This window comes from Vidua chalybeata, chromosome 5 (assembly GCF_026979565.1).
Source record: "Vidua chalybeata isolate OUT-0048 chromosome 5, bVidCha1 merged haplotype, whole genome shotgun sequence".
Lineage (NCBI taxonomy): Eukaryota > Metazoa > Chordata > Aves > Passeriformes > Viduidae > Vidua > Vidua chalybeata.
In genome coordinates, this window is record NC_071534.1 from 5870184 (window position 1) to 5895739 (window position 25556).

General features: G+C 40.0%; 1 protein-coding gene and 1 long non-coding RNA gene across 2 annotated transcripts in view; both read left to right on the plus strand.

The window, feature by feature from the left end:
• Positions 1-25556, plus strand: part of LOC128788749 (potassium voltage-gated channel subfamily KQT member 1-like) — a 405996-nt gene that overhangs the window by 191153 nt on the left and 189287 nt on the right. Inside the window, exon 13 of the mRNA XM_053944006.1 lies at positions 24863-24938. Coding sequence (XP_053799981.1) covers positions 24863-24938 — 76 coding nt within the window. The remainder of the gene's footprint in view (positions 1-24862; positions 24939-25556) is intronic.
• Positions 6145-6953, plus strand: LOC128788750 (uncharacterized). The gene is made up of 2 exons (XR_008431192.1): positions 6145-6299; positions 6526-6953. It is a non-coding gene; the product is annotated as an uncharacterized LOC128788750 (long non-coding RNA).

Below are 25556 nucleotides of genomic sequence, written 5' to 3' on the forward strand. Positions count from 1 at the left end.
GGGAAGAACAATATGCGGGCAGCTATTCTTGTAATTAATTGTTTGCTTTCTCTGGCTGCTCTAAGAATCTGTTCTCTGTCCCGTGTATCTGATAATGTCATGACTCTGAGGTTCTTTATAGCCATAGCAGCTAATGTACCTTAATGCATTTATATTTCAGAGTCTTCAGATGGGCTCCAAGCTGGGGTCTTGTTAACAGAAACCAGAGCAGGGTGGAAGCAGCCTTCCTGATAACCACACATTCGAGGCCTCTCGTTGTGACTCTTCTCTCTTGCTGTTCCCGTGACCTCTCCCATTCCCCTCAGAGTCTAATCATCCTTATTACAGTAACAAACATCTTGCATTCTCTAATCTGTTGTTTCTAATCTCACAATTTGTGCTCGTCTAGAATGTCACTTTTACAAACAGAGACAGAGTCCAGTGCCTTGTGTTCCCAAAGCACAGGCATCCACCATGAGAGGGAGTGAGGAACCTTCTTAGGCTCTGAGAGATTTAGGGTTCATGATTAAGATCCCCTTAACTTCCAGGTGCGAGGTGCTGGCTTTAAACATGGAGCAAGGGAGTGTTAAAATGTAGTACACAAACAGCAACACGAGAAGAAATCCCTGTTATTTTTGCCCTTTTGAAATGCTGGGTTTAAAATCCAGCAGCAAAGGACTCATTGCAGTTAGAATCTCAGCTAACACAAAGTACCACGTGGAAATGCTGAACATCAGAGGCCCCTGGGAGGATTCAGTCTTTCCATCACCATCTCTCACCAGCAGGATTCCCCCCTAAGAACATACTGAATAATAGTCTGTCCAGCCTCATCACCTGCCAGTGATGTGGGTACTTTAAGAAAAATAGAAGAGGTACCCTGTGATACTTGTCTGCCTTCCCAGCACCTGTGGCTTAGAATCACAGAATCACAGAATAATGAGGTTGGAAGAGACCTCCAAGATCATCAAGTCCAACCTATGCCCTAACACCTCAACTAGACTATAGCACCAAGTGCCATGTCCAGTCTTTTTTTAAGCACATCCAGAGATGGTGATTCTACCACCTCCCTGGAAAGACAATTCCAGTACTTTATTATTCTTTTGGTGAAAAATTTCTTCCTAATATCCAACCTGTACCTTCCCTGATGGAGCTTGAAGCTGTGTCCTCTTGTTCTGTCAGTTGCTGCTGGGTGGAAGAGACCGACCCCACCTGTCTGCACCTCCCTTCAGGAAGTTGTAGAGAGCAATGAGGTCACCTCTGAGCCTCCTCTTCTCCAGGCTAAACAGTCCCAGCTCCTTCAAACATTCCTCACAGGGCTTATGTTCCAAGCCCCTCACCAGCCTTTGCCCTCCTCTGGACACGCTCAAGCATCTCAACGTCCTTCCTCAGATCTCCTCAGAATTCCTCAGATCTCATGTAAATATTCATTCTGTATGTTTAGTGAGTCAGATGCACCCAAATACGTGCTGTGGAGTTAGTCTAGGCATGTTCTGTTAAGTGTTCTGAGACGTGGAGGTGTCAGGGTTCCTGTCTGTGCACTGGTGCTCCTGGAAAAACTTAAAAAGTTAATAATGTGGGTCTGCTGCATGTGCAGCAGTATTTCCTTCCAGGAGTCTGATACAGGTAGCAAACAAGAGGAAAAGAAAAAGAGAACAGAGAGATCTTTGCTTGAGGAAAAGCACTAACAAAAAGCAGTGTTCACTCAGTCCAAGCAGGACTGTCAGAAGCTCACTCTTATCAAAATGACTCTTGGCACTGTAAACAGCTGTTCAGTCTCCAAATTACACTTTTTTACCTGCTCATCAACAGTTATCAGGGATGTACCATAAACCTGTGTTGTCTTCAGCCATGGCAATAGGTGCATTTGATCTCTTTGACCATTTTCTGCACAATTTAACCCAGACTGAGGTCTAATGTTAAATAATAATTTGCAGATTCATCCATGTTCAATAAAAAGAACATAATTTCTGGCATCTCCCAGTTTAAGCAGGTGAGAAGGACAGCAAGAAAGGGAATTTCGCCAATCTAATTATCTAGAGACATCAAAATAAAACTAGTAGGCTAATAAAAGTTAGTTTATTTAGTTAGTTGGGGGGAAAAGGCAATGAAGAGAAGCATGCAGGGCAGCAGAAAGAAAATACATGATGGGATGAAAGAGAAAGGGAGTTTAAGCAAGTGATCTTTTGTCAGCAAGAGTAAAGAATATAAAACTAGAAAATACCATGGGGTCATCAGAATGGCAGCTGGATGTCCTTATCACTCATATTCTAACAGCTTTTAAAAGGGTGGAAAAATCCTAACTGAATAACCATTCTTTTTTTTGTATTTTTAACAAAGCATATGACTTTCACATTCAGAGGTTTCATTATAACCTCTGGAAACTAAGTGCTAATGGGTTCAGTTTTCATGTCTGCACTTCAGAGTGAAAAAGGGTCAGAAATGAGTTGCATTTTTTCCTCTTCTCATTTAAAAGAAATGATATTTTGACTTGTAAGGAGCCAAGTGCAGTTCACGTGCTTGGTTTCCTCTGTGCTGCACATAAAAACAGGAAAAGCCAGTCTTTTGGCTGTGCTTCTTTTTATTGTTGGTTGTTTGACATGTTTTTCTTTTACAATTCACAGCAGGGAGCATTTATCTGTTATGAAAACCAGTTGGGCCATTGTTAGGGAAGAAAGCTGCACTTCCCAGGAGGAAGTCAAGTGAATCTGCAGTGTGGTAGGAAGGCATTCTGCAGTGAAGCCAACGTGTGTTGGTGCTGGGGGACTCTGTGCTTTTTGAAGGAGGTGCTCAGCCACTCTCTGAGAAACGTCAGGTCTGTTCACTTAAAAAAAAGCAAATATTGCATCTTACATTTCCTTTTTCTACCTCTTCTTTCCTTCCAAAACAGTAAGAAATAGAGTGTTGTCTTATTAATATTCTTTTTTTTTTTTACAGTCCAATGTTGAAAGCTCATTTTGCCATTTTTCCTCAAACACAAATTCCTTAAACATTCATATCAAACATAGTCAATATGGTTTTGTAGCTCAGAGGTGTGTATTGATTCCAGATTAGGCCATGGGATTTGATTCTACCAGTCAGTCTTTTGGCCAGAGCTTGGGTGGCATTACACCTTTGAGAAGACCCACAAGTTAAATTCGCTCCAGGTTGAATAAATGTAATTTCATCTGTCTAGATCAAATAATAAAATTAATTTTAAATATCATCTAAATCATTCATCCAAGACAGAAAGCTTAAACTGTGTGAAATTTCAAAGTGGACCTCAGTCAGGAATCAGTATCTGCTCTTTTCAGCAATATTCTGATCTGAAGTCAAACTTTGCATTTGCATAATGTTGTTGTCAAACTCTGAATGAAGAACACAGAAAGTAAGATTTTCATCTTGATTTATATTGTATGACTTGCTCATATATGTGGTAGGGTTTAAAATACATAATTGAATTATTCAGCCTTCTTTTTAAGTTATATATCCAGTGTACCAGATTGATATGGTTTTTTAACTTATTGGGTTAATCAAATTATTGTGAAATCCTGTATTTATAATTATTAATATTTCTCTTGGATGAATATTTGTTTTTATACACAGCTTACAAGCCAATAACAATAAATTTAAGACTAGAAAGCAAAATAAGGATAAAACATAGCTGGATTCTCACCTTTTAAAATGCTAGTCCAGTGTTTCATTTTGTGCACTTGCTTTTGGGCTCAATTTGACCTTTGTAAAATATACAAAGCCAGGACACCAGGCTGCAGAGTTGATATTCAGACTTCTGCCTTGTGGACTGGGATTTCATTAATACATTGGCTCTTCAACTGGTGTTTTAGTGCAAAGGCTGTGAATTGCCTGTGAAATTTCCATTGTTCCTTATGACTTTTGTTCTTTTAATAAGTCCTCAATAATTCAGTGTACTAGATTGCCTCTGTGGGAAAAATATTTATTCCAAGAGATCTCACAAAGATAAAAAGCTCATTGAAAATAGCTCCTCAGTTCTGGCTGAGGCAAAATAGCAGTACAAGACAAATAATTGGTTCTAATGAAAAAAAATAAACCAAAGCAAACAAATTCCAGAGGGGCATATTTTAGTTTGTTTCACTAAGACTTAAGAATTTCATATAGCAAGAATTATAAGCTTCCTGATCAAACTGTATTAAAAGTCCAAAGTCCATTTCACACTTGAACTCCTCTGTGTTCCAGCTATTTTTATCTGAAGTTATGCAAGACTGTGTCCATGGGTAAGTCATCTAAAAGTATTAAAAGCTACAGATATCCATCATTTAGAACATCAACTGACATCCACTTCATTGTAGAAAAATAAAAAAAAACATTTTGGTAGCTCTTGACACAATTTACAATATACATTTTTTTTGCTTGCATGCACTGTAATTGGGCAGTTTGGGCACAGTTTCTTGCTTATAAAGCTTACATTGAGATAGAAATGACAAATGTTTGGGACTGAAGTATTTCTTCTTCTATTTCTGGAATAGAAAAGGACCTAGAAATCTTTGGAATATTTAGATGGTGAAGGCACTTTTGTATTGATACAAATCATATTGTAAGTCTAAAATGTTAAGATTTAAATTTGTCGATCAAGGGGTATATTTAATACGAGGGTTCAGAGCTTTCCAGGAGAAGAAACCCATTCCCTGGCAATGGATAAATTCCAAGAACATTTTGAAACAGAGATCAAAGTGATTTTGTAGACTTGCTAGGTTTGCATCCATTAGCAGAGGTTACTCCTAAAGAGCAAATACTTGCCTTTGAAATGAAGTAGACAGCCTCAGGTATCAGGTGTTTCCAAAAACATTCCCCACAGAGAAATACAAAAAAAAAAAAAAAATTCTTTATCTCCCATTTCAAGGCATATTAGTTTGTCTATGAATTCATATCATCCTAAAGTGTATTTTAGGAAGAAAGTAAAAATATTTCCAAAAAGGCTGCTTAATCTATTTGCATACTATCTGCTACCTCCTCCTGAGACTGCTTTTTTCCTTGACATGAAAAAATAAATGAATGCTTCATCAGGCTTCAGTGTATTCCTCCTTCTTAGAAGCATTTCTTGGAAGGAGCTAAAAATTCTGCTGGAGTCTACAATATTAGTCTCATGAAGTTCAGAAATGGGTAGTTCACACTGATGGAAATGAATTTGAAAAGAAGTCCAGGATAATATTGAAAACTCAGTACAGATATTTAACTGAAAGTTGGAAAGTAAAGAGGATACCCTTGAAGATAAGAATATGAAACAAGTTATTGGTGTCATTATGAGGGATAACTGGGTGAAATTTTGCTAACACACACGATCACTGTTATCTGTTTCCTGTCTCTAAAATAATTTCAATATCTTCCCATTTTGAAAATAAGTAAATGAAAATGTGCTATATCACATGCAACAAAAAATCATATCTAACAGATTAACTGTAGGTTCCATTAACAGACCCAAATCTGATCTTTAGCCTTCAGTTTGTACAGCTCTGCCCCTACATGCATTTTTATTGCTGGCTTTGCCTGCTCTAACTGTGCATTAAAATCTGCTGTCATAATAAACTCTTAAAAAAAAAAAAAAAAAAAAAAAAAAAACAGCAAAGCTTCTCACAATAAATTCAATCCCTCTCACAGTTTGCCTAATTTGGTTCCATCTTGCTTGTCACTGTTGTTATTTTTCTGTAATGCAATAGCATTTGTAGGTCCCCTGCAGGACGGGGGGCTGGCTGTGTCAGACACTGTGTAAATAGACAAGGAGAGACAGTCCCTGTCCCTGAGCACTCCCAGTCTAAATAGACCCAGTGGGGAGGGAAGCAGGAGGATGGAGCACTGAAGTGATTTTGCCTGAGGTCACACCTGAGGTTCATTAGTAGTTTTTGGGAAAGAAACTGGTCTTTCTGCTGCCCTTCCAAAATCCTTTCCATAAACCTCTCATATGCTGATTGAAATTTTTCTTAAGCATTTGCAGTCATAGTGTTGTCCTTTACTTGTATTTCTGTGTAGCGTGCTGAGTGATTTTCATGCCACAAAGCTGATCCCAGTTCTTTTATGGGACATTGGAATACAGCTTGCCAGCCTGATGGGCCTCTGGGGCTATTATTACCTCATAACTGGAGATTCTGCTCCAAAGATTCTGAAAACCTGAGCAACCTGACCTAACTTTGACATTAGCCCTGAGCTAACAAGGGATTGAGCTGCACTTCCAGCCTGGATGAGTGTACAATTATGATTTTAGTGGTGACTAAGTTACTTCATTCTTATACTTTTTTATAGCTCTGGCAGAACATCATCTAATTGTAAAGGAGTTCATGTTACCTATTCTGTCAACCCAGCACCCTTTGCATGTAGGCAGGAACTTTTCTGAAAAAAAGTTCAGAGCTACATTTTCTTTAGGAACACTTCTAAACACTGACAATTCTGTTACTGCTATGAATTCCATTCTCTTGTTTTCCACTCTCTCTCACTCTTTGTGATCAAGGAAATCTGAATGAAAGGGAGACTTTTCCATCTGAAGAGTTAATCTTACTCTTGTAACTGTTCCTCACCTGAAGCCCTGAATTGTGTCCACAGGAGCCATTTGTGAAGGGCTCACACAGAGGGTAATGGCAGTGGGAGCAGATGGAATCCCAGGAAACAAAAATACGATTCTCATATGAACCCGTCTCCAAAAAGAATGCAAAGAAAATATATTCAATGCAAACACTCTTTCAGTGAAACCTTATGGTCATAAAGTAAAAAGGCACAAAACTCAGAAGTTTCAGCACTAGGCTTTTGTGGTTTTGTTGCATTTTTTCATTAAACTTTTAGCTTTTGTGTCTGTCTCCCATCCTGATTTGCCACAGTGGATCTGAGTTAATGTCTGAGGTAAAAGTTTGTATTCTAAATTTCTGACACAGAGACACATCTATTAAGCACCATGGCTTAAGTTTGCAAACTATGAGCACAAGTATGTTAAAAAAACCAAAAAAACTGAAATTAAATTTCTCTGTGAACACTGATTTGAGCTTTCTGTTTTTCCATGTGTAAAAAAAACATCTACAGTTATGTTACATGAATAGAAAGCTTTTGTACTGAGTGTTTTCTTCAATGCTTTTGGGCTTTTTATATAGTGGGACATTATGTCATCTATTCATTTCAACTTCTTTATTTCTTCATTGAGTTTGCAATCAACTTCTTGGACAAAAGTAAGGCCTCTGAGGAGCCCACAGTAACCAAGATCACCAGGAAAGCTGCACAGACATCTAAGCCTAGCCTAACTCCCAGTTTGGTACAAATTCCTCTTGCATGGAATGGGTCTTGTGCACGTTAGTTCAGACCTTTGACACTCAAAGCAGTGTTCACATGGCTGACTCTGCCATGTGCTGTCATGCCTGAAGAAAGGCACACCTGTGCTGGCTTCAGTTTTTCCTTCCCAGCTGAGGCTGGTTAGTGGCTGAATGACCTGTCCAGTCCATCTTCAAGTGTTTCACCTTTGTGACTTCAACCCAGGCACTTGATTTCCCCACCACCTTTCTCTTGCTGTAAGAATGGGCTGGCTGTTTGGTTTAGGATTATTCTAATGTTTGTGCAGTGCCCCAGATTTGAAATGAATACGAGAACTGAGGCTTCCCTACTGTGGTGCTATTTGTACTGCATGGTATTTTCTTTACATTAAAAAAAAAATAAAATGCAGTCACCGGAATTTTATTGCAAAAGCCAACATAAATCAGGTAAGGGAGACTATGTAGTGAACTTTCTCAATTCTTTGCTGAATGTAGTGCAGAAGATACTATCTGAGTATGTTTTCACTCGTTTTGAAAACTCCAGCAATCCTAGTATAATGCTAATGCATAGAATTATGCATTCAACTGAGTTTGTGGAGGTACCTAACATTGGGCATTTTCTAAACTCTCCTGGTTAGTGCTGCCACCCTGACATTATTTTTTAAAATTTTATCAGCGATTTTTATTTCTGGAATGCATTTGTTGTTGTTCAATAAACAAAAATATACTTTAGCAGTAATGACACAGTGACATCCTATCCTTGATTCAACACTTGAGTTGTAAAACTGTTCTGTGGGCCAGCTGGAAAGAAAATACAGAAAAAGAGTATATAACTTTTTTTTTTTTCTCTTTCCTGTCTTACCAGAATCCATTGCAATGGAATACAGAAAAACTCTATGTAGAGATACGGTTTTTGGAGATCTGTCTCTGATATAGGTGTGACTACTGGTGTTCTTGATTCTTTTGTTTTGAGAGACACCTGAGGTGACCTTAAGTTTGCTGTGTTTAGAGGTGAAACATGAACTACAAGAAAATCATGTTAAGTCTGAAAAGAACAAAAATATGCCCTTACCCCCTAAAAAAAAAAAAAAAAAAAAAAAAAAAAAAAAAAAAAAAATTAAAATTGACACAAGCCCAAGGAGCTGTTACTTGCTGCTGATGCAAATGAGAGGAAGAAAAACTATTTCCATCTGGGCAACACACTAATGCTGCAAGGGAAAAAGGTATTTGGGCACATCTAAAAGATTCAAGGTGATTAGTAAATTGTCAGAGTAAATTCCTAAACCTGAGTCGAGACTCACGGCCCATGAATCTCTCTATGCTCTTCCCTTGGCACCCATGGTCTGAAGCATCCCCTCGGCACTGGGCAGCTCTCAGTGTGTGCAGCACGGGCACCCCGAGGGATGTTGGCATCCAGAGGTGTGGGATTCCTGCAGAGAAGGCAGGGCAGGGAGCAAGCTTTAGCAGCTGGCATTTGCAGGTGGTTGTGATGCCTTAGGATTTTAGCCTTTTTATATTTTTCATACATTTGTAATCCTGCAATTGTTTAGTGTATAACTCTAAAGCTCCATAGCCTGTCAGCAACTGTTGTCCTGTTTTATTCAGAAAAAACAATTCCTCTCTGGGCCTGGGACTCAAGGATACCTTACTGCCTCAGGCCACCAAAAATTATAAACAAAAGTGAGTTGGGGATGAGCAAACTGGGGGTACATGACTTCATTTCTTGAAGCTGTAATTGGAGGATTAACCCCTGATATTTAAATGGACCAAACTTATATCTGTGTGAAAAACTTGTGACCATTGTCCATCTTGGGTGTAGCCTCTGCGAGGCTTTTGGGTGCCCAAGGTGTACATATTGAAGACCTTTAACAAATACCCATTTTTATTCTCTTAATCTTGTCTAGACTCTGTTTTAGGTAGCCACTCCAGTGCATCAGTCAGGGCCAGGCAGCGCGAGCAGCGTGGGGAGCAGGGGCTGCAGAACACAGTGAGGAGATGGGTCAGCAGAATGCTGGTGCTGAGCTGTGAGTGTGAGCTGGGCTCAGGGGTGTCTGCAGCTGTGCTGAGCTCCTGAGAAAGCTGAGAGCTCCTGGGAACTCAAACTCACCTGACCGTGGTCTTTGTTGGGGATTTGGAGGAGGGGAAACAGCTTTTCACAAAGACACACAGGAAAGCTGCTGATGCTGTGCCTGTGATTTGGGGGCTGTTTGGAACCTTTCTGAGGGGAAGCTGCTGCCATTAAAGGGACTTTAGTGTGAGCAGAAATGATGGTGCAGAACAGGGCTCTCCCCACTGCCCAGGAGCTTCCACTGTGGGTGGCAAAAGCCATTGGGAGTCTCAATGAGCTCCTGACTGAGGTGTTGGGACACCCCAAGGAGCTCCCTTGGAAATAGATCTGGGACCACACATCGTTCTGAATGCTGCACTACTTTTCTGGCTTGTGAGGAGTCAGATTTATTAACAATTTGTGTACTTGAAGCTTTGTGTGCTGGGCACATCCTGCTCTCATTTGTGCTAATTGCAATAGGAAATATGCACATAATCCCACATCCAGTGCCATTTGCCTCTAACAGAATAAGTTTCTAGAAAACAAAATTAAAACATGTATGTAATAAGAGAAAATGCTTACAACTTGGCTTTATTTCACCTTAGATCTCAGTGTTTTCTAAAATGTTAAACTGCTGGGTATTAATCAAGTCAAGCTGGTTAAATTTGTCTTTTTGATATCTAAAATGGAACTCTGTTTTATAGCTTGAAAGATTGTTTTTTAAGAATATAAAGTTTTGAGAACCTTTGACTGATCTGTAGTAAAATATTTTACTGTAATTTCATTTGCCTGAACAAATATTTTTAGAACATTAACAGAAATTTATGGCATAAAATAATTTCATGTACAAATATTTATATACGTGGTCCCAAGGAAGTTAAAAGTGTAATGTTTTTATAGAAAATATACAATACAGCATATACTCTCCATACAGTATGTATTATCTGAAATGAGGGAGGAGGGAAGTTTCTTTCGGTATCTCCCAGAAAATATCTTTCATTTAGAATACAGCTGATAAACGTTAGCAAACTGAAATTTTATTTTGTAGTACTGATACACCAAGAAACTCAAATACAGAATCAAGAAGACGTTTTTGATGGAGATTGAAAAGCAAAACAGTGACTGCAACTTTAGGAACTATGTGTGTTGTAGGGGGCAGCCTTTAGTCACTAAATCTTCTGTCCCACACATCATCTGTTCAAATTTATTGCTTTTCACAGTGAACACAAAGAAGTTGCTGCTCACAGAACGTTTGGGGAGAAGTTTGTAATGCAACTTAAACCCAGAGTTGTTGAATTCTTGATTCAAACCCTCACCCTTCTGCTGATGTTGTTAAAGCCTAGACCTGAGCTGAACTCCCTCTGACCCTCAGTGAGGAACGTGCCAGTGCCCTGAGCTCAGCATAAGGAGATGAGTTCTACCTTGCCTATAATGTAAATAATATTTATGTAAGCCAGCTCACAGCCAGCCAGTTCAAGTGCCCTCGTTCTCAAATCAGCACGGGCTGTTTTCACTGCTAATTTGCCCTCCTCCCCTGCCTGATGCAGTTACAACACTTGCTTCTCAAACCTGCCAGGCTTCACCTATTTTTTCACAAGCTGTCAGACACCTGTGGTAGCACGTGCTGTCATTGAGCTGGAGGAGCTACTTAGGCTGAGGCTGAGCCAACACAAAGCTCTCCATGACTGATGGGCAGGTTCTGCTCCAGCTGCACATCCCTCCCCTCCCTGCTCTGTCCATCATCCTTGAGATCCATCTCTGAGCCAATTCACAAAGCTGCATCAGCCTCACTTCAGTGCCCTGGAAAATCATGGAAAAGATGATTCTGGGAGGGATTGAAAACCACCTGGAAGACTGCACAGTCATTGGTGTCAGCCAGCATGGCTTCATGAAGGGAAAGTTCTGCTTCTCAAACCTGATTTCCTTCTACAACAGGGCTGGGCTTTACAGTATATTTCTTTAGCAGTGTGATGGCTTTTGCTTGGAAACATGAAAAAGTTCAAAATTAAGAAGTGCTCCTATAATGCACACTTAATTCTTGAATGGAAAACACTTTACATCCTATTTCAGATTTTCAATGGCAAGTATTATGGGATAGAGCAAAGCCTGCATTAAATGAGTAGTTGCTTATTTTTTTAATGTATTTATGCTTCTGATATAGTCTGTAAAAGTAGTTGGTGGCTTGTTTATTTTTGCCCCAAGTAAGATATGAATGTGAAGTTTTGCTTCACAAACACAGAATTATCCCGTGTAATGTTCACAGGAATAATCAGTCTGGTTCTTTTCCTGAAGTCAGACATTTACACCTTTTCTCAGTTATGTTTGGTTTTTTTTCAGTACTATGTAGAAACTTGTCTTCTCACAGATATTTCTGACTTGCCTGTCTCTCATTCAAAAATCCCGATTTGAGCACGCTCTTCTTTTCAAGGGTATATTTCACCTCTGCTAATATTTTATGACTCTATCAGTTATTAATGCAGTCAACTCATAAACATAGTTTAGGGGGTACTGGCCTTGGAAGAACTTTCCAGGAGACCAATATATCAAATCAGTTCTGAAGTTCCTTGACCTCAGGATAGCATTACAGGTTTATAATTTACTCAGCACTTACATGACCCAGAGAACAAAGGATTGCCAAGTCAGTCAAAACTAAATTACTCCTGACCTTAAATTAGTAATTTTCATGCTATTAAAACTATGGTTAAATGACTCTTGAGAAATTATTTTGAACTTATAAATCAGGTTTGTATTTTTCCATATTTATGCTCACAACCTAGAACTTTGTATATACTTTAGTGCATGTTTAATTATTTTCTGAAATTCACCAAAGAGCTTAACTCATGCAAGTGAATTAAATGTGGTGTTTTATACATATATATGTCTGTCTCCAAAATGCCCAGTTTTCTTGTGAACAATATGAAAATATGCAATAAAATCATGCAGAAATAATGAGGATAAATAACTGAAGAACACTCCCTGAACACCACTTTTAATTGCATAATCGGGCTGCCACGTTGCAAATTTTAATTTTGAATATGGTTTGATACCTATCCACAGCCTCTGCTCTCAGGGAAGTAACTCATGTACAGAATTACTTGCATGTGGGTTTGCAGAATCAAGCCCTTCATTAATTCTGAACAGATCTTGGCCTATGCAGGTATTTTTCCTCAGTCATTTGGAAAGTTAAGTTAGTTCCCCATTCCCATTCCCTAGGTACTTCCATTAAAGAGCTATTTTGGAAGGTGTAGGAGAGGTGTGTAAACACTTTCAGGGTTTAACTTTACAGCTTCCAGGAATAGAGACTGTAGTTTCAAAACCCGACCTGAGGTATCTGAAAAACAACACACAGGAATGATATATTTTTTAAAACTTTGTGTGCATTTTGAAGAGTCTCCGTAGTCTGTAAGTGTGTATTATCAATTATCTTGATGACACTTTATAATTCAGGGAAATTATCAGTTATCATGCAGACTCATCAGGTTCACCAGTACAGGTGATTATTCTACAGAGAACACATTTAAAGATGGGTTCTCTGTAGAATAAAACGGTTTTATTTCCCCTGTAGTCCTCACAGCATGAGGCTTGAAAATTTGAGAAAGATTGAAGGATGAAAATAGGAATTTTAAGATTGGGAAAAGAGCTTAAAACTTGAGATTATGAGTCTTTGTGGTTAAAAGACTGGTAATAGGAGAGATTAATTATTTTGTCAAATGTGAAGTAGATCATGCTCAAAAATGTTCCCGTCTGATTCCTGTTTTGTCAGCCTCTGCTTGGTATCATGTGAAGTTAGGTACCTTTGATTCATGGAGTGTTGTGTAAACATCTGCTGATTTCTATCTGTTCTGGTTTGCACTTCTGCCCTGAGGTTTGCTTTGAATTTCAGGTTTGGGCAAACTGAAATTGTCAAAGAAAATTCACTTTAAATTGCAGCCTTTCAAGTGGTTTTGTTTCGAATCCATGCCAAACCTGAGATTTTGCATAGTTTGTTTTTGCATAATAGCCAAGCAAAAAGATAAATTGTGTCAAGCTCCTTTGGAATGGGGTTGAAGTTTATAGTTTTGTGAACTTTTAGAAAACTACACCTGTAATCCATTATCAAGCCAGCTCAATGCTGTGAGGACTTGCTGGAGGACAGCAGAATGCTGGGAAACTTCTGTGTAAGAGAATTAAATTAGAGGAGAAGAAGTACGTTCTTACTTCAGCTCCGAATGTACAGGGTCATGACCTATTTCACTTTTTGGAGCACTGAAATTTTGGGCTTGAGTACGTGAATGCTTGAGCTGCTGTGTCATCTCTGCAATAAGTTCCTTCAGATACAGAATAAAGCCAGCTGCTCAAAGAGAAGATAAAACTGATTTGAGGCAATTTCTATGTATCTGTTCCTTGGATAAAGAAAATAATTCCATTTCAGCGGGAGTCCTGATAGCATCATTCCTAGTTTTTATTTCATTCTTACACAGGGTTTCCAAGAGGAGTTCTCAGATTGTTGTCAGAGAACAATCAGTGGGCATGTGTCAAATGAAACACAGATCCCCTTGTGATTTGGGGTTTTCTTTGTTTGAACATATTTCTGTATCTAGATCTTAAAAACAGCCTTCAGCAGTGCTAACATAATTAATTGTTTATATCAAGTGTTCTAACTACAGCAATTCAGGTGGTTAGCCACCTAAATGAGTGCATAATTATTTAGAAACACTTTTGATTGAAGTACTGGCATCCTCAAGGCCCAATTAAAAAAACCCAAACAAAACACACGCAAAAAAATCAAAACCCAAAACGTTGAGACTTTGAAGCACTAATAGCCATTATCCTGTTAATTAGCTCACCTCCTGCACTCTATAGTAAATGGCTATCTTTTGCTTCTATCAGATACTTATTTGCTAATAACTTTCCATGAAAAAAGAGCTGATGATTTTTTCAAAAGAGGAGGGAAAAAGACACTTTAAAATGGAGTTTTTCCATGACAAAATTTTGGCAGGCAGTGGAAGTTTATTTTATTTTGTAACAGAGGAGTGAAAACAAAACTCACTTGATGCAGACAGAATTCAGGACACTGTTATTAGTGGAAAATTGTCAAAGTCCTTTCCATTATTTGAACTGAGTCTTCCCAGGATGATTTGGTGTTTCATGGGATTCATAGCATGGATATGCCATTCTTCAGTAGCATCCTGTAAACCAGTTTACATCTCTGAGATATGTGGTCTTCATTCTGCACCAGATGATGCAGTGCAGGGTATGTCTACAGGGAAGAGTCCCAGTTACAGGGAGGAGAAATGGCATAAACCAAATAAAATGTATTCATTTTGTAAGAGGATAAAATATTTGGTTTTTTTGGAATCAAAAGTGCATTTAAAATGGAGATGGGAAAATTGAAGCATATTATCATTTCAGGTTCAAATGCTTTCAGAATCTTTTGTTTCGTAATGACTTTTAAAGTATTTTTCCTTTGTATTAGGATGGAAACAAAGACAGGAAAATCTGAATTCCCCAGAGCATGAAGGCACAGATTTCCTCACTTACATTGAAAACAGAATTTTTCCTGTTCTTTAATAGTAAGTCACAAGCAATTAGTATATGAACACTTTCCTTCTGTTCATCCACTGGCTGAGCTAAAGGTCTGCCAGAAAAATAAAAATGCCAAGAGATAGCATCTTTTCCTGAAAGTAAAGAAAAAATGCACAATCTTTGAACAGAAAGTAGTTTCTCAATGAGCAAGTGAAATCTCTTGAAATAAGCAGCTCAGCAAAATTTCTGGTTTCAGTGATTGTTTTCACAAGTGAAGCTTGCAATTCTTTGCAAGATATTTATTTCTATCGTAAACTATTGATAAGCACTGCATATTTTCAGTATTAGGCAAGTGAGACCTGTAGGATTTTTATGCATGTTCTTACATGAAATACAGGGTGGAAAAATAATACGTGTCTGTGGTCATGTAAAGTTCCCTGTGAGGTTCTATGAGTATGATCACTGTTGTCTGCAAAATAGTTCAAGCACACTAATTTTTTTTTTTTCTTTTTAAAGATACATGATTTTTGTCTGGTTTTGAAATGGCAGTTTCTCCAGTGGCAAAGTAATATCCTTTCTTGGCACATGGGTTTGTAGAAACTGCCATTGGAGCTCAAAATGGGTTGTGATGGAAGTTTGCATGGACCTTGTGAGGATATCTGTGGGTTTGAGAAGACCTTGAAAAGGCAAATCTGCAGGTGATCAGATAGGAGATCCCTTTGAGAACCAGTTCTCAAGGAGCTTTTCTGCTGGTATAAACTGATTGTGTGTCCCAATGCTCGATACCAAACATTAGCAGGGGATAAAGTAATTTTCTTTGAAGATGGCAAGTTTCAGCCATTCACATCCCATGACCAGGTACTCACAGATACCATTCTGTGTGTCCCCCAGCCTGTGTCCCTGCTCAGCATCCAGGTGGGATGCTCAGGGTTTCTTGCCATTGTGTGGAGGGCCATGTAATGCTCTGCTGAGTCTTCATGCTGGGACATCCTCAGGATCCCAGGTGCCACCAAACCTTTTTTGCCTTTGGGAGGTGATAGTGACCAGGATATTTTATTTCCTCCATGCTCTGACACCTCTGGGAATGATTAGGAATTATTTCCTCCACTCTGTCTTCTTACCAGAGTGTCTTAAGACTCCAGCCCTGTTCTGTATTGTCCTACCATCACCTCTTAGTGGCCTTTTTCAGTTCTGACTGAACCTGCTCCTTTGTGTTCCTGAATTGGGTATTTTCAACAGCTGTTCATAATTGTGCTGTGACGTTCATGCACCTGCCACCCTCACAGTGCTTTTTGTGCTGGTGTTCCCTTTCTACCACTTCCACACATAGACCTTCCCATTCATTCTCCATTCTAGCCAGTCTAAGCATCTCTGTTATGAATCTCTGTAATTACTGGTAGCATGATTCAAACCACAGGCAGAAAAATAATGGGGAAAAAATGTAGGATTTCAGTCTCCCCTTGCAATTCCACAGAGAGCAGTACTGTACTCTCTCTTCTCTACACCACAGCCTGGTCTCCCTGCCAGGCCATGGGCAGTGCATCTGGCACCCCTGAAGGTCCCTGGAATAAAGATAGGCCTGGAAAAGGCTGAAATTGCTCTGCTACTCCAGTTGAAGAGAGGAGCCTAGAAGCTGAATACTGACAAATTTAAATAAAAAATAAGGCACTTTTTAACAGTATATAAAGGTCTTTCTATCAAGGCCAGTTGCCTTTCTGGAAAGTTACTTTACTCCTACTCAAGGTTTTTGGCTCAGGGCAAGGGCAGCTGTGTGAAATGCAATCCCCTGCACTGTTGAGCAGGTCACATTTATGATCTAATGGTCCTGTTTGGCTTCAGATGCTGTGAGTGTCTTGCATTGCCGGGTATCTGGTGAACAGGGATTGCTCAGGTGCTCAGGAGAGGAGGAGCAGGGCAGGTAGAAAGGGGAGAATGCTTTGGAAAAAAACCTCTGCTCAGGGCTCAGTGTCTTGGCAGTTTATCCCAAGCCTGCAGACCAGTATCCATTGTTTCTTATCACCATTAAGGGATAAACATATTGTCACTGCTCTTTTTTTTTTTTTTTTTCCCACCCCCTGCTGACTCATTCTATAAATAAAATACAGCTTCATTTGGGACTGCTAATTGCCTTAAAATCCCCATGACAGCTCCATAACTTAGACAGGTTTTACACCTATTTTATAGACATATAAACTAGAGCACAGCCAGGTAAAAGAACTTAAACAAGATCACCCGGAAACCCATAGGCCAGTCACATCAATCAGTTCAAGAAACCAGGAGTTGTGTTTCCATAGCCCCTGCTGCAACTACTAAATCACAAGAACTACTAAGGAAAAATCCTGCCAAAAGCCACTGGTTTTTTGTTTTTTAAAACCACAAGAAGCATTTTGCGTTATTCCACAGGGTCTCTCCCTAGTACTTGGTGCACATTAATTAATTACTTTTTTTTTTTTTTAAAGAAATGTGAAGCCTTGAGCAGCCCAAAAGGCATTGAAGTTTTAATTCTCAGAACTATTCCCTGACTTGACTGTTATCCAGTTCCTATTCAGGCAAGATAGGAATTAAGATTAATGACCCCAAACAAACTGGTATTTCAGAGAATCAGTCTTTGCCAGGCATTATATTCTCATGACAGAAAATCATTGAGGCATAAATACAGCGCTCAGTCATTGGTGTATATTAACAACACCACGTTGTTCCCATAAATGCTGAATACAGAGAAGAGGAAAATGAAGTCCTAAAGTTCATTAATTTTGGTTGTGGCATTTTTTTTTAAAGTGAGAAAACCAGAACCAATAGAAAAAGGCCGTCCCATTACCGTGCTGCACAGATGTGAAGGCTATTCAGATTCCAGAAAGATGTCTCTGGGAAGTTGTTTGGACTTGGTGATGGCTGTCTCAGCAGTGTCTTTTAGCAGCTAGATGGTCTGTAGGCATTTTTTAAAAGATGAATTGATGAAGACCAAGTTTTAAGGAGAGATAATTAAAAAAAAAAATTACTTAGCTGCTAGGATCAGTGAATATTTTAATATGTGGGATAAAAACATGTCATTATCTGCCAGCATCTGTCCACATCCCAAGAAGGGGTTTGTGGCTTAAGGGTGTTTTCTAAGCAAATGAGAGCTGGCATGGAGACAGGAGCATTTCACCTATCCTGGGACCAGCAGTAGTGATGGTCAGAGCTAACACAGGAAGTTATTGTGGCAATTTCTAGAAGCTGTTTGCTCAGAAAAAAAAGAAAAGAAAAAGAAAAAAGAAAATCTTTCTGTGTTTGCATTTCTGAAAAGAAATGTTTGCACACTGAAAAGACATTCCTATGACATCATCTTGTTTGTTCTGACATTGCAAGAAAAGAATGGAAGAAATAAAATGGCAGAAAAGAGACCAGGGACTTTTATTTTGCTGCCAACAAAAAATAGAGGAAAGATGTAACCACAATATCCAATGGCTACTTTAGTTCTCAGAGACAGTTCAGCAGATGAGTTGTTGTCCAAGGGCAGTTGGGCTCCCAGACACAAGAGCATTCTGTAGTAAGCTTAATTACTCATTTTAATTATGCATTTTAATTAGCAGGGGACTAACACAGTGCTTTTCTCCCACTTTCTCAATAAACCCACTTTGTAATATGACAGAACAAACTTGTAACTGAAAACTCCAACTGTCTGCAGTTGAGAAAAACAACTCCAAGTTCAGGGGCTTTTCTTCTTCATGAAATCACATTCAGTGAGCAGATTACATCCACCTCTGAGAATTTTCAGGAGCTTTTTACTTACTTTATTCTGTTCCTGGACAACCTGAAGAAATCACCCTGTGCTGCTACTTCTCCCAGTGGAGTTTCCTTTGCCCATGTATTGTCTGGCCTGTTGTTCCCTCTAAACCTCTCCTGGTTCTTCCTCTTCTGGCAGTTTGCCCTCAGAGCTGTTGTCCTGTCCTTGCATTGTCTTCCCTGCCCCTAAATTCCCTGCTGTAGGAAACCTGATTTCTTTTCCCTTCACCTCAGGGAAGGTCAGGTTAGAGGGGCAAGTAGAAGTAGAGGCAGCTGTGTTCTGAACGAATTCAGAGGCAGCAGTGTATGTTGGATGGGTGGGTGGGTAAAGGCAGCAAATGCCACAAAATCTTCAGCAAAACAACCAGATCCCAGAAAGCAGCCCCTCACAAGCTGTAATCTCTCACTTCTGTACTCTTTCCTACCAGGACTGTACCTGTAGAGGAGGGATTTGCAGAGACTGCAGCATTCCTTCACAAACTGAGGCTGTCAGCAGAACATGGTGAAGCCAAATAGGCCTCCAGGCTGCTCTGTTTGAGAGGAGCCAATCCTAATTTATTTGTAGCTTTGAGCCAAACACAAGCTTGGAAAGGTTCAGGTAAGGATATCATTACAATAGAGATGAGGTAGATTTAAGGTGGAGTGGTGATTAGGAATAAAGGGAAAAGTAAAGTTGTGCCAAAATTTTCTGAAATGTTCCCTCAGGTTTCAGTGCAAATAGCATCTTATATAATTTCCATCGTGTAAGGGGTGGAAATGCTCCAGAAGTGTCTGTTCTTTACAAGGCTCTGATGAAATATTACAAGACTGGAAACCTCTCATGTTTATATTTATGTTGCACTTCTCTGCTGCTCCTGGCCTGGGATGAGCTCTGGAATCAGGATCATTGCCTGACAGTTCCAGGTGTTTGCATGTCAGACTCAAGCTGCAACCTTCTCTTAAATCATGGGGTTTAAAAGGCTCAAGGCATTTTGTCTGGCTTGGCTTAGCTGAAGGCAAAAATATTTTCATTTATAGGGAAAATTAGTTTTTTTAAAATTTGGATATTACAGCTTCCCTCAGTTTTAAAACCACATTATGTAAGATCCTTTCCCTTGTGACGAGAACCATGTCCCTCCACCACTTTTCTCCAGCAATAGAAGGTCTGCTTTGTGTGTGTGATTTCATATGGACCAGCTGCTGCATCTGCCTGCAAGAAGCTCTCTAATTTTGTCTTTTTGATTTCTCTGCTTCCACCCTTCTTGTCTCTTGTTTTCAGTGCAAATAAGATTTCTTTTAAATTTTACCAATAAAATATCAGCCCATTTGAGATAATTGCCCATGGAAAAAAAAATTAAAACTTCAGACCAGGAATCAATGTTCTTCCCAGAAACAGAGCTGGAAAGTGAATAATCTTAATCAAATGTGGTGGGAAAGCAAAAAGGCAGATGGAGGGCTGACTTCTCAGGTAACTTCTGTACATTTCAGTTCCCATCACTGATCTAGTCCCTGTTTCTGCTTAGAAACTAATGCCAAGTGGACAGCTCCAGACCAGACGATGCTGTATGTTACTCTGGGCAGGAGTTACCAACCATCCAGGGACCAGAGTTAGTGTGACTCTGTGTGTATTTTCCTGCTAAGCAATGAATATCTGACAAATGAATGAAGCTCAGCAGTAACCCACATGCTGTGAGCATGTATCCTCAAACCAGTTTTGCATATTGGGACAGAGAGCTATAACTGGCCTTGCTGAAGTGGCCTTTGTTTTCCACAGCTCATGATGTTACACCGAATAGCTCCTCTAATTCATGACACCTGAATAAACGTCAGGAAAACCAGTCTGGAATTCACATTCCACTATCTGCAGCCACCCTGCAGCCCAGCCTGGGCAAAGTCCCTTCCCTGATCCCTACACTGAAGTCAACTCTAATGATTAAAAAATGCTGCTGGACTAAAAATACATCCCACTGATAATAGGCTTGTTTGGAGACTTGAGCTGTACCTCAGCATGGTCTGCAATAGTTGTAACTCTGCTTGGCTTTAGGGTCCATTTAGGTATCTTTTTTTTTTCACTTAAAATATTCCCTGACTGCTCCAAAGCACATTAGGCTGGAAGTTATCAGACTCCATAGAGAAGAAGAAAAAGAGTACATCTGAACTGGTCAACACCAGCTTTTAAACAAACAGAATGCCATATCAAAGAAAGATTATAAAAACATCCCTGTGGGATAGTTTTTACTGTTGCTTAGATTTCATCATCTCTATTTTCTCCTGTGGTTCAATTATTTCCAACAAAAAAGAAAATATTTGGCTTCTTTGGCTTAAGCTACAGCCTTCCTGCTGTTAAAAAAAAAAAAAAAAAAAAAAAAAAAAGGCAGTCTTGAATACACCCAAGTGTTTTAGCTGAAAGTGATGCCTTTCAGTGCTGTCTGAGCCCTGAGCAGAGGAGCAAGCCCAGCCTGTAGTGGCCCTTGGGCTCACAGCTGTCCCACCAGGCTCTGCACGCACACAGGCACAGCCAGGACCTGCAGAAGTGGGGGCAGAGCCAGCCAAGAGGAGTCCCCTTCCCCAGCCCTTCCAGAATAGCTGCAAAGTGATCCTGAGCATCCCCCCGGGGTGGGACTGTGTGAACATCCATGATCCAGGACCACCACCCACTCCCCTTCCTCCCTGCCCTACCACAGCCACGGCCCAGGAGCCAAACTAGGAACGACTCATTGTAATTAAGGCTAGTTGTGAGACCTTTTAAAATTGAACATCCTGCTGAGAAATCCTTGAGCAGAGAGGTAAGGAACACACACTGCCTTGGGTCCTGTTGAAGACACAGTTAGAGATGATGTCAGTACCATTTATGGATCCAAGGAAATGTTATTTCAATAGACATTTCATGGTATCCATTACGGTTACAGATGTTGCAAGCTTCAATTATTAATTTATGTGCTCATAACTTTCCCAAAGCCAGATCACTTCTGTTCAAATGTAATTTTGTTCTCCTTTACAAAGTGTTTTAAGGGAAGGTTTTGACAAAACGTTATTTCCTGTTGCTTGGGTTAAAAGATGGAAAAGCATGGAATTGTGTGCCAATAAAGTTCTAATTATATTCTTTTGAGCACAACATACAGACAAAACAACCCACCCAATAGTAACCACCACCCCCCCCTCAGTGTGGACTCCATCCTTATGAGGAGGGCTTAAGCTTGGGTTTCTGGGTAGATTTTAAAAAATAATTACATGTCTTAATGTGCTGGAAAGCATCTCCTTGTGTGTGTGTGTGCCACTGCCCTCTGGTGCACAGAGGCAGGAGAGTTTGGCTGCTCTGTAGGGACAGAGGTGTGGGCACCCACCCACTCCTGTTCCTGCCTAGAGCAAGGGCTCAGCTGCTGCTGTTTGGGAGCCAGGCTATGAAAGGAGTTAAATCCTCATCCCCGAGGGAGTTAGAAACCACAATCCCTGTGTAGATCTGTCCCTTTCTTTATTGTTTCCATAGAAAATGCACATGGAAAGAGTGTGCAGATGTGGTGTCCGTCACACCCCCCCTCAGGCTGTTGTCTCATCAGATGCTTATCCTAAAATATCCAGGAGGTTTGCTGCAAGTGGTGCTGTGCTCCTGCTGGGCACTACCAAAGCAGGGCCCTGAGCATCCCTGACCATTTGTTCTCTCCTGGTGGATGTTTCTGGCACATGACAGACCGACACCTCCAAGGCTGAAGGAGTTTTGCCCAATCCAGGGGTTTGGGATAAAATATAAGGTTTAGCAGGGTAGATAAGTTGGGCTACATTCAGGGATAAATGTAACCTAGTCAGTAGTAGTTGTAATTATCCATTATGGACATTAGTGGTCAGAAACCTATGAAAATCAGCTAAAATCTTAGAAAAATATTTAGGATCACGGCCACACTGCCCCAACCTCCCATCAGGAGGATAGCTCTGCTTGCTGTACAGAGCAGGAATTTATCTCATCTGGAGCTGCTGTGCTCCCTGGGGATTTATTGGGGCAATTAAGATGACTTATCCAAATGTCTCAGTATATGGATTTGCACCTTTTCATGCTATTTTTCCCTCAAAGTCAGGTTTCACACATTTCTGACTCTCAATTTAACACCAGTGACCATCAAATCTGACAGTCACTTCTATTTCAGAATTTTCTCCCAATGAGACTGGTGTGAGTTTTGCCAGTTGGAACATGATGATATCAAGTGCTCTGGAATGATAGTTGCGTGACCTTCTTAGCTGTATTTGAAAAATAAATTACTTCTCTCTCTAAAAATGAGGCCTGTTCAGCTGTGCATCAGGTTCCAAGAGTTCAGCCTCATAGTTTTGAAAACTTTAGCTTGATAACACAATGGAAAAAGTTCTGTAGCCCTGATTTGTGCTGAAGCGGGGAATTAGGATGAAATTACTGCCTTGGTTTGGTTCCATCTCTGACTTCTTTAAACTTGTTTATTTAAGCCTGTTTAAACAGTGCCTGAACCATCTCATTTGGATTAGCCTAATAAAAAAAAACCCTCAAGTATACATATGAAGTTTCACATCATTTATTTCTAGGGGATAATTTCAAGTTTTTATCTTAACTGCTACACAGGGGAGATAGGCTAACCTCTAAACCTTAAACTGTGATTCTTTTGTGGTTATTAAAAAAATTGGTTGTAGAGGCTGACAAAGATTTCTCTATCAATTCTGTGCCATTTGCAAGCAGAATGTCATCTCTGTTCTAGTCAGCAGCCACAGGAGCTCAGCTGGGGCCCTGCATGTCAAGCTGAGGGCTTTTTTTCCACCATAATAAAGGTCCTGCAGGCTAAACTGCTGCTAGCTCGTCAGTGACACTTCTGAAATCCCCTTGATGGGCTTACACAAATGTAAAGATTCCTCCTCAGCTGTGCTGCTGATGGTGTACAACAAAGGTGGTTCTTCAGGCATGCTCACCCTGCTTTGTCTTCTATGTGTTTGCATGTGTGAGTGTATTTATGTGGACATCTGCATGGATAGACACAGGTAAATTAAATATGGGCATATAGGCAGGGCAGACAGATTTTTGTGCGTATCTATTTAATGTTATTCTGTGACTTGAAGTGGAAAGAGCAAGAAAAAGCTGCTGAAAGCTTGTTTTAAAAGCCTGTGGCTATGGCATCTTCACCCAGTCAGAAGCTCTTAGGCACAGGTGGGATTATTGGGGTACCAGGAGTTGGACTCGATGATCCTGATGGGTCCCTTCCAACTCAGCATATTGTAGGATAAACTCTGTTTTCCCCAAAGAATAATTATAAAAATGAATTAGTGCGTTAATTCTTACAACACAGTCCCTGCTTGTTTAGCCTTTATTTCCTTCAATTTGTAATAATCCACTGTAGCCTTTCCACTTTTTAAAGACTTTGTCTCTAAACTGTGGCACCCAAGTAGGTGGTCAAGCCAATACTTCCTTTTCCCCAGCCAGACACCCGGGGAAGAGGCAGCAGATTGTGTTTTCAGGAGATTCTTGCTGGAAAGCTTTCCTGGGATTATCATCACATGTCAAGGATGATGTCCATAAAAAAACATAGATTTCCCAACAATACAACTTCCTTGGAAAGAAAATTTGGTTTTCTTTAGTTCACTTATTTTGAATGAATAAAGGAATCCATGGGGAAGGAGTCAGTTCTTCAAGAAAATATTCATTCTTACAATTACCATGTTCCTGCTTCCTCTCTACTCTGCCAAAATTCACCATAAAGAAGAGGTGTGGTAATTAATTGCCTAACAAGTGCCACAATTAATGTTCTGCAAATGCAGGATCCTCTAGGTGAAGTGATACAGCTGAGTTATAAAATGTCCGATTCTGTGTTTGAATACCAGTACAGACACACACACACACACACACACATGTGCTGAGAGGATGTGTTGTGTTCATTTTTATTTACTTTTTTTTTTTTAGGACACTTTGATTTGTCTTTCCTTCAAAGTATTTTTGAAGGACTTAATTTCTGTGCAATAGAGCTCATGGACAAACGCTAAGTAAATGCAAAATAAGGAATGCAGTCATGGTTCTGAAAACATTTAATATTTTTCAAACTGATGCCAGTTGTGTGCATTGACAGTAATCCTGTCTAATCCCTTCCACATGTATTGTCTTTGTGTACCTGCTTTCATTGTCTCACTTATCAGTTTTGAATACTTAGAACCACAATTTGCAGGAAGGCAAAGCAGGAGAACAAAGCATCCACTCACTCACAGCTTGCTACACTGCAGTTTTGTATTGTAAAGATAAAACATAGTCTTACATTTCGGTGCTGGGAGTCAGCATCTTCCATTGAGACATTTTTCCTCCCTCCTGTCCCCCCAGCTGATGTCTGTCTGTGTTTGTGTTCCTTGGCAGACTGACTGAAGCACACAGAACCGCTGTGAAAGTCATCAGGAGAATGCAGTATTTTGTGGCCAGAAGGAAATTTCAGGTAAGCAGCAGGATTAATCCCAAGTGCATCTCGTGAGCTCTGGGACATCGAAGGCACTCTCAGAGGGGACTTGTCTTGGTGAAGGTGCTTGTAACAAGTCAAAGGTGCTTTTGAGGTTCTTGGATTCACCTTTTGTGGATTTTTTAATGGCGTGGGCAAAATGATCAGTGATCCATGGATGTAGTATGCTACAAACCCCTGACTTTGTGGAGCCAGCATCATTATTTCTTACTGCACTTGTTTTTTGGGCTTCTGCTTGTTTAACTGTACTGACCAATACTTACCCATCCACTAGCAGAAGTGAAGAAAAACACTGGTGTTGGGGTGAAAAAACCTCTGTCAGGGTGTCTGCAAAAATACTGATCATAACAAGAATGTTATCAACCATCTGATCAGTGAGGGAATGTTCAGTCCTGTGCTGTGTATGGCTGACAGATCAATAGGCTTCACTGACAAGTACTGTGGGTGCAAAGTCGCTTTCACGGGTGTGACTCACGTTTCCAAATGTATTTCCCAGAAAGGGACCTCTTAGGCCATATTTTATAAAATTGTGGAGCATCTGCTGTCTGGAAATTTGCTGTCTTTATGGACTGTTCAGTTAATTTTCTCAATCAGGTT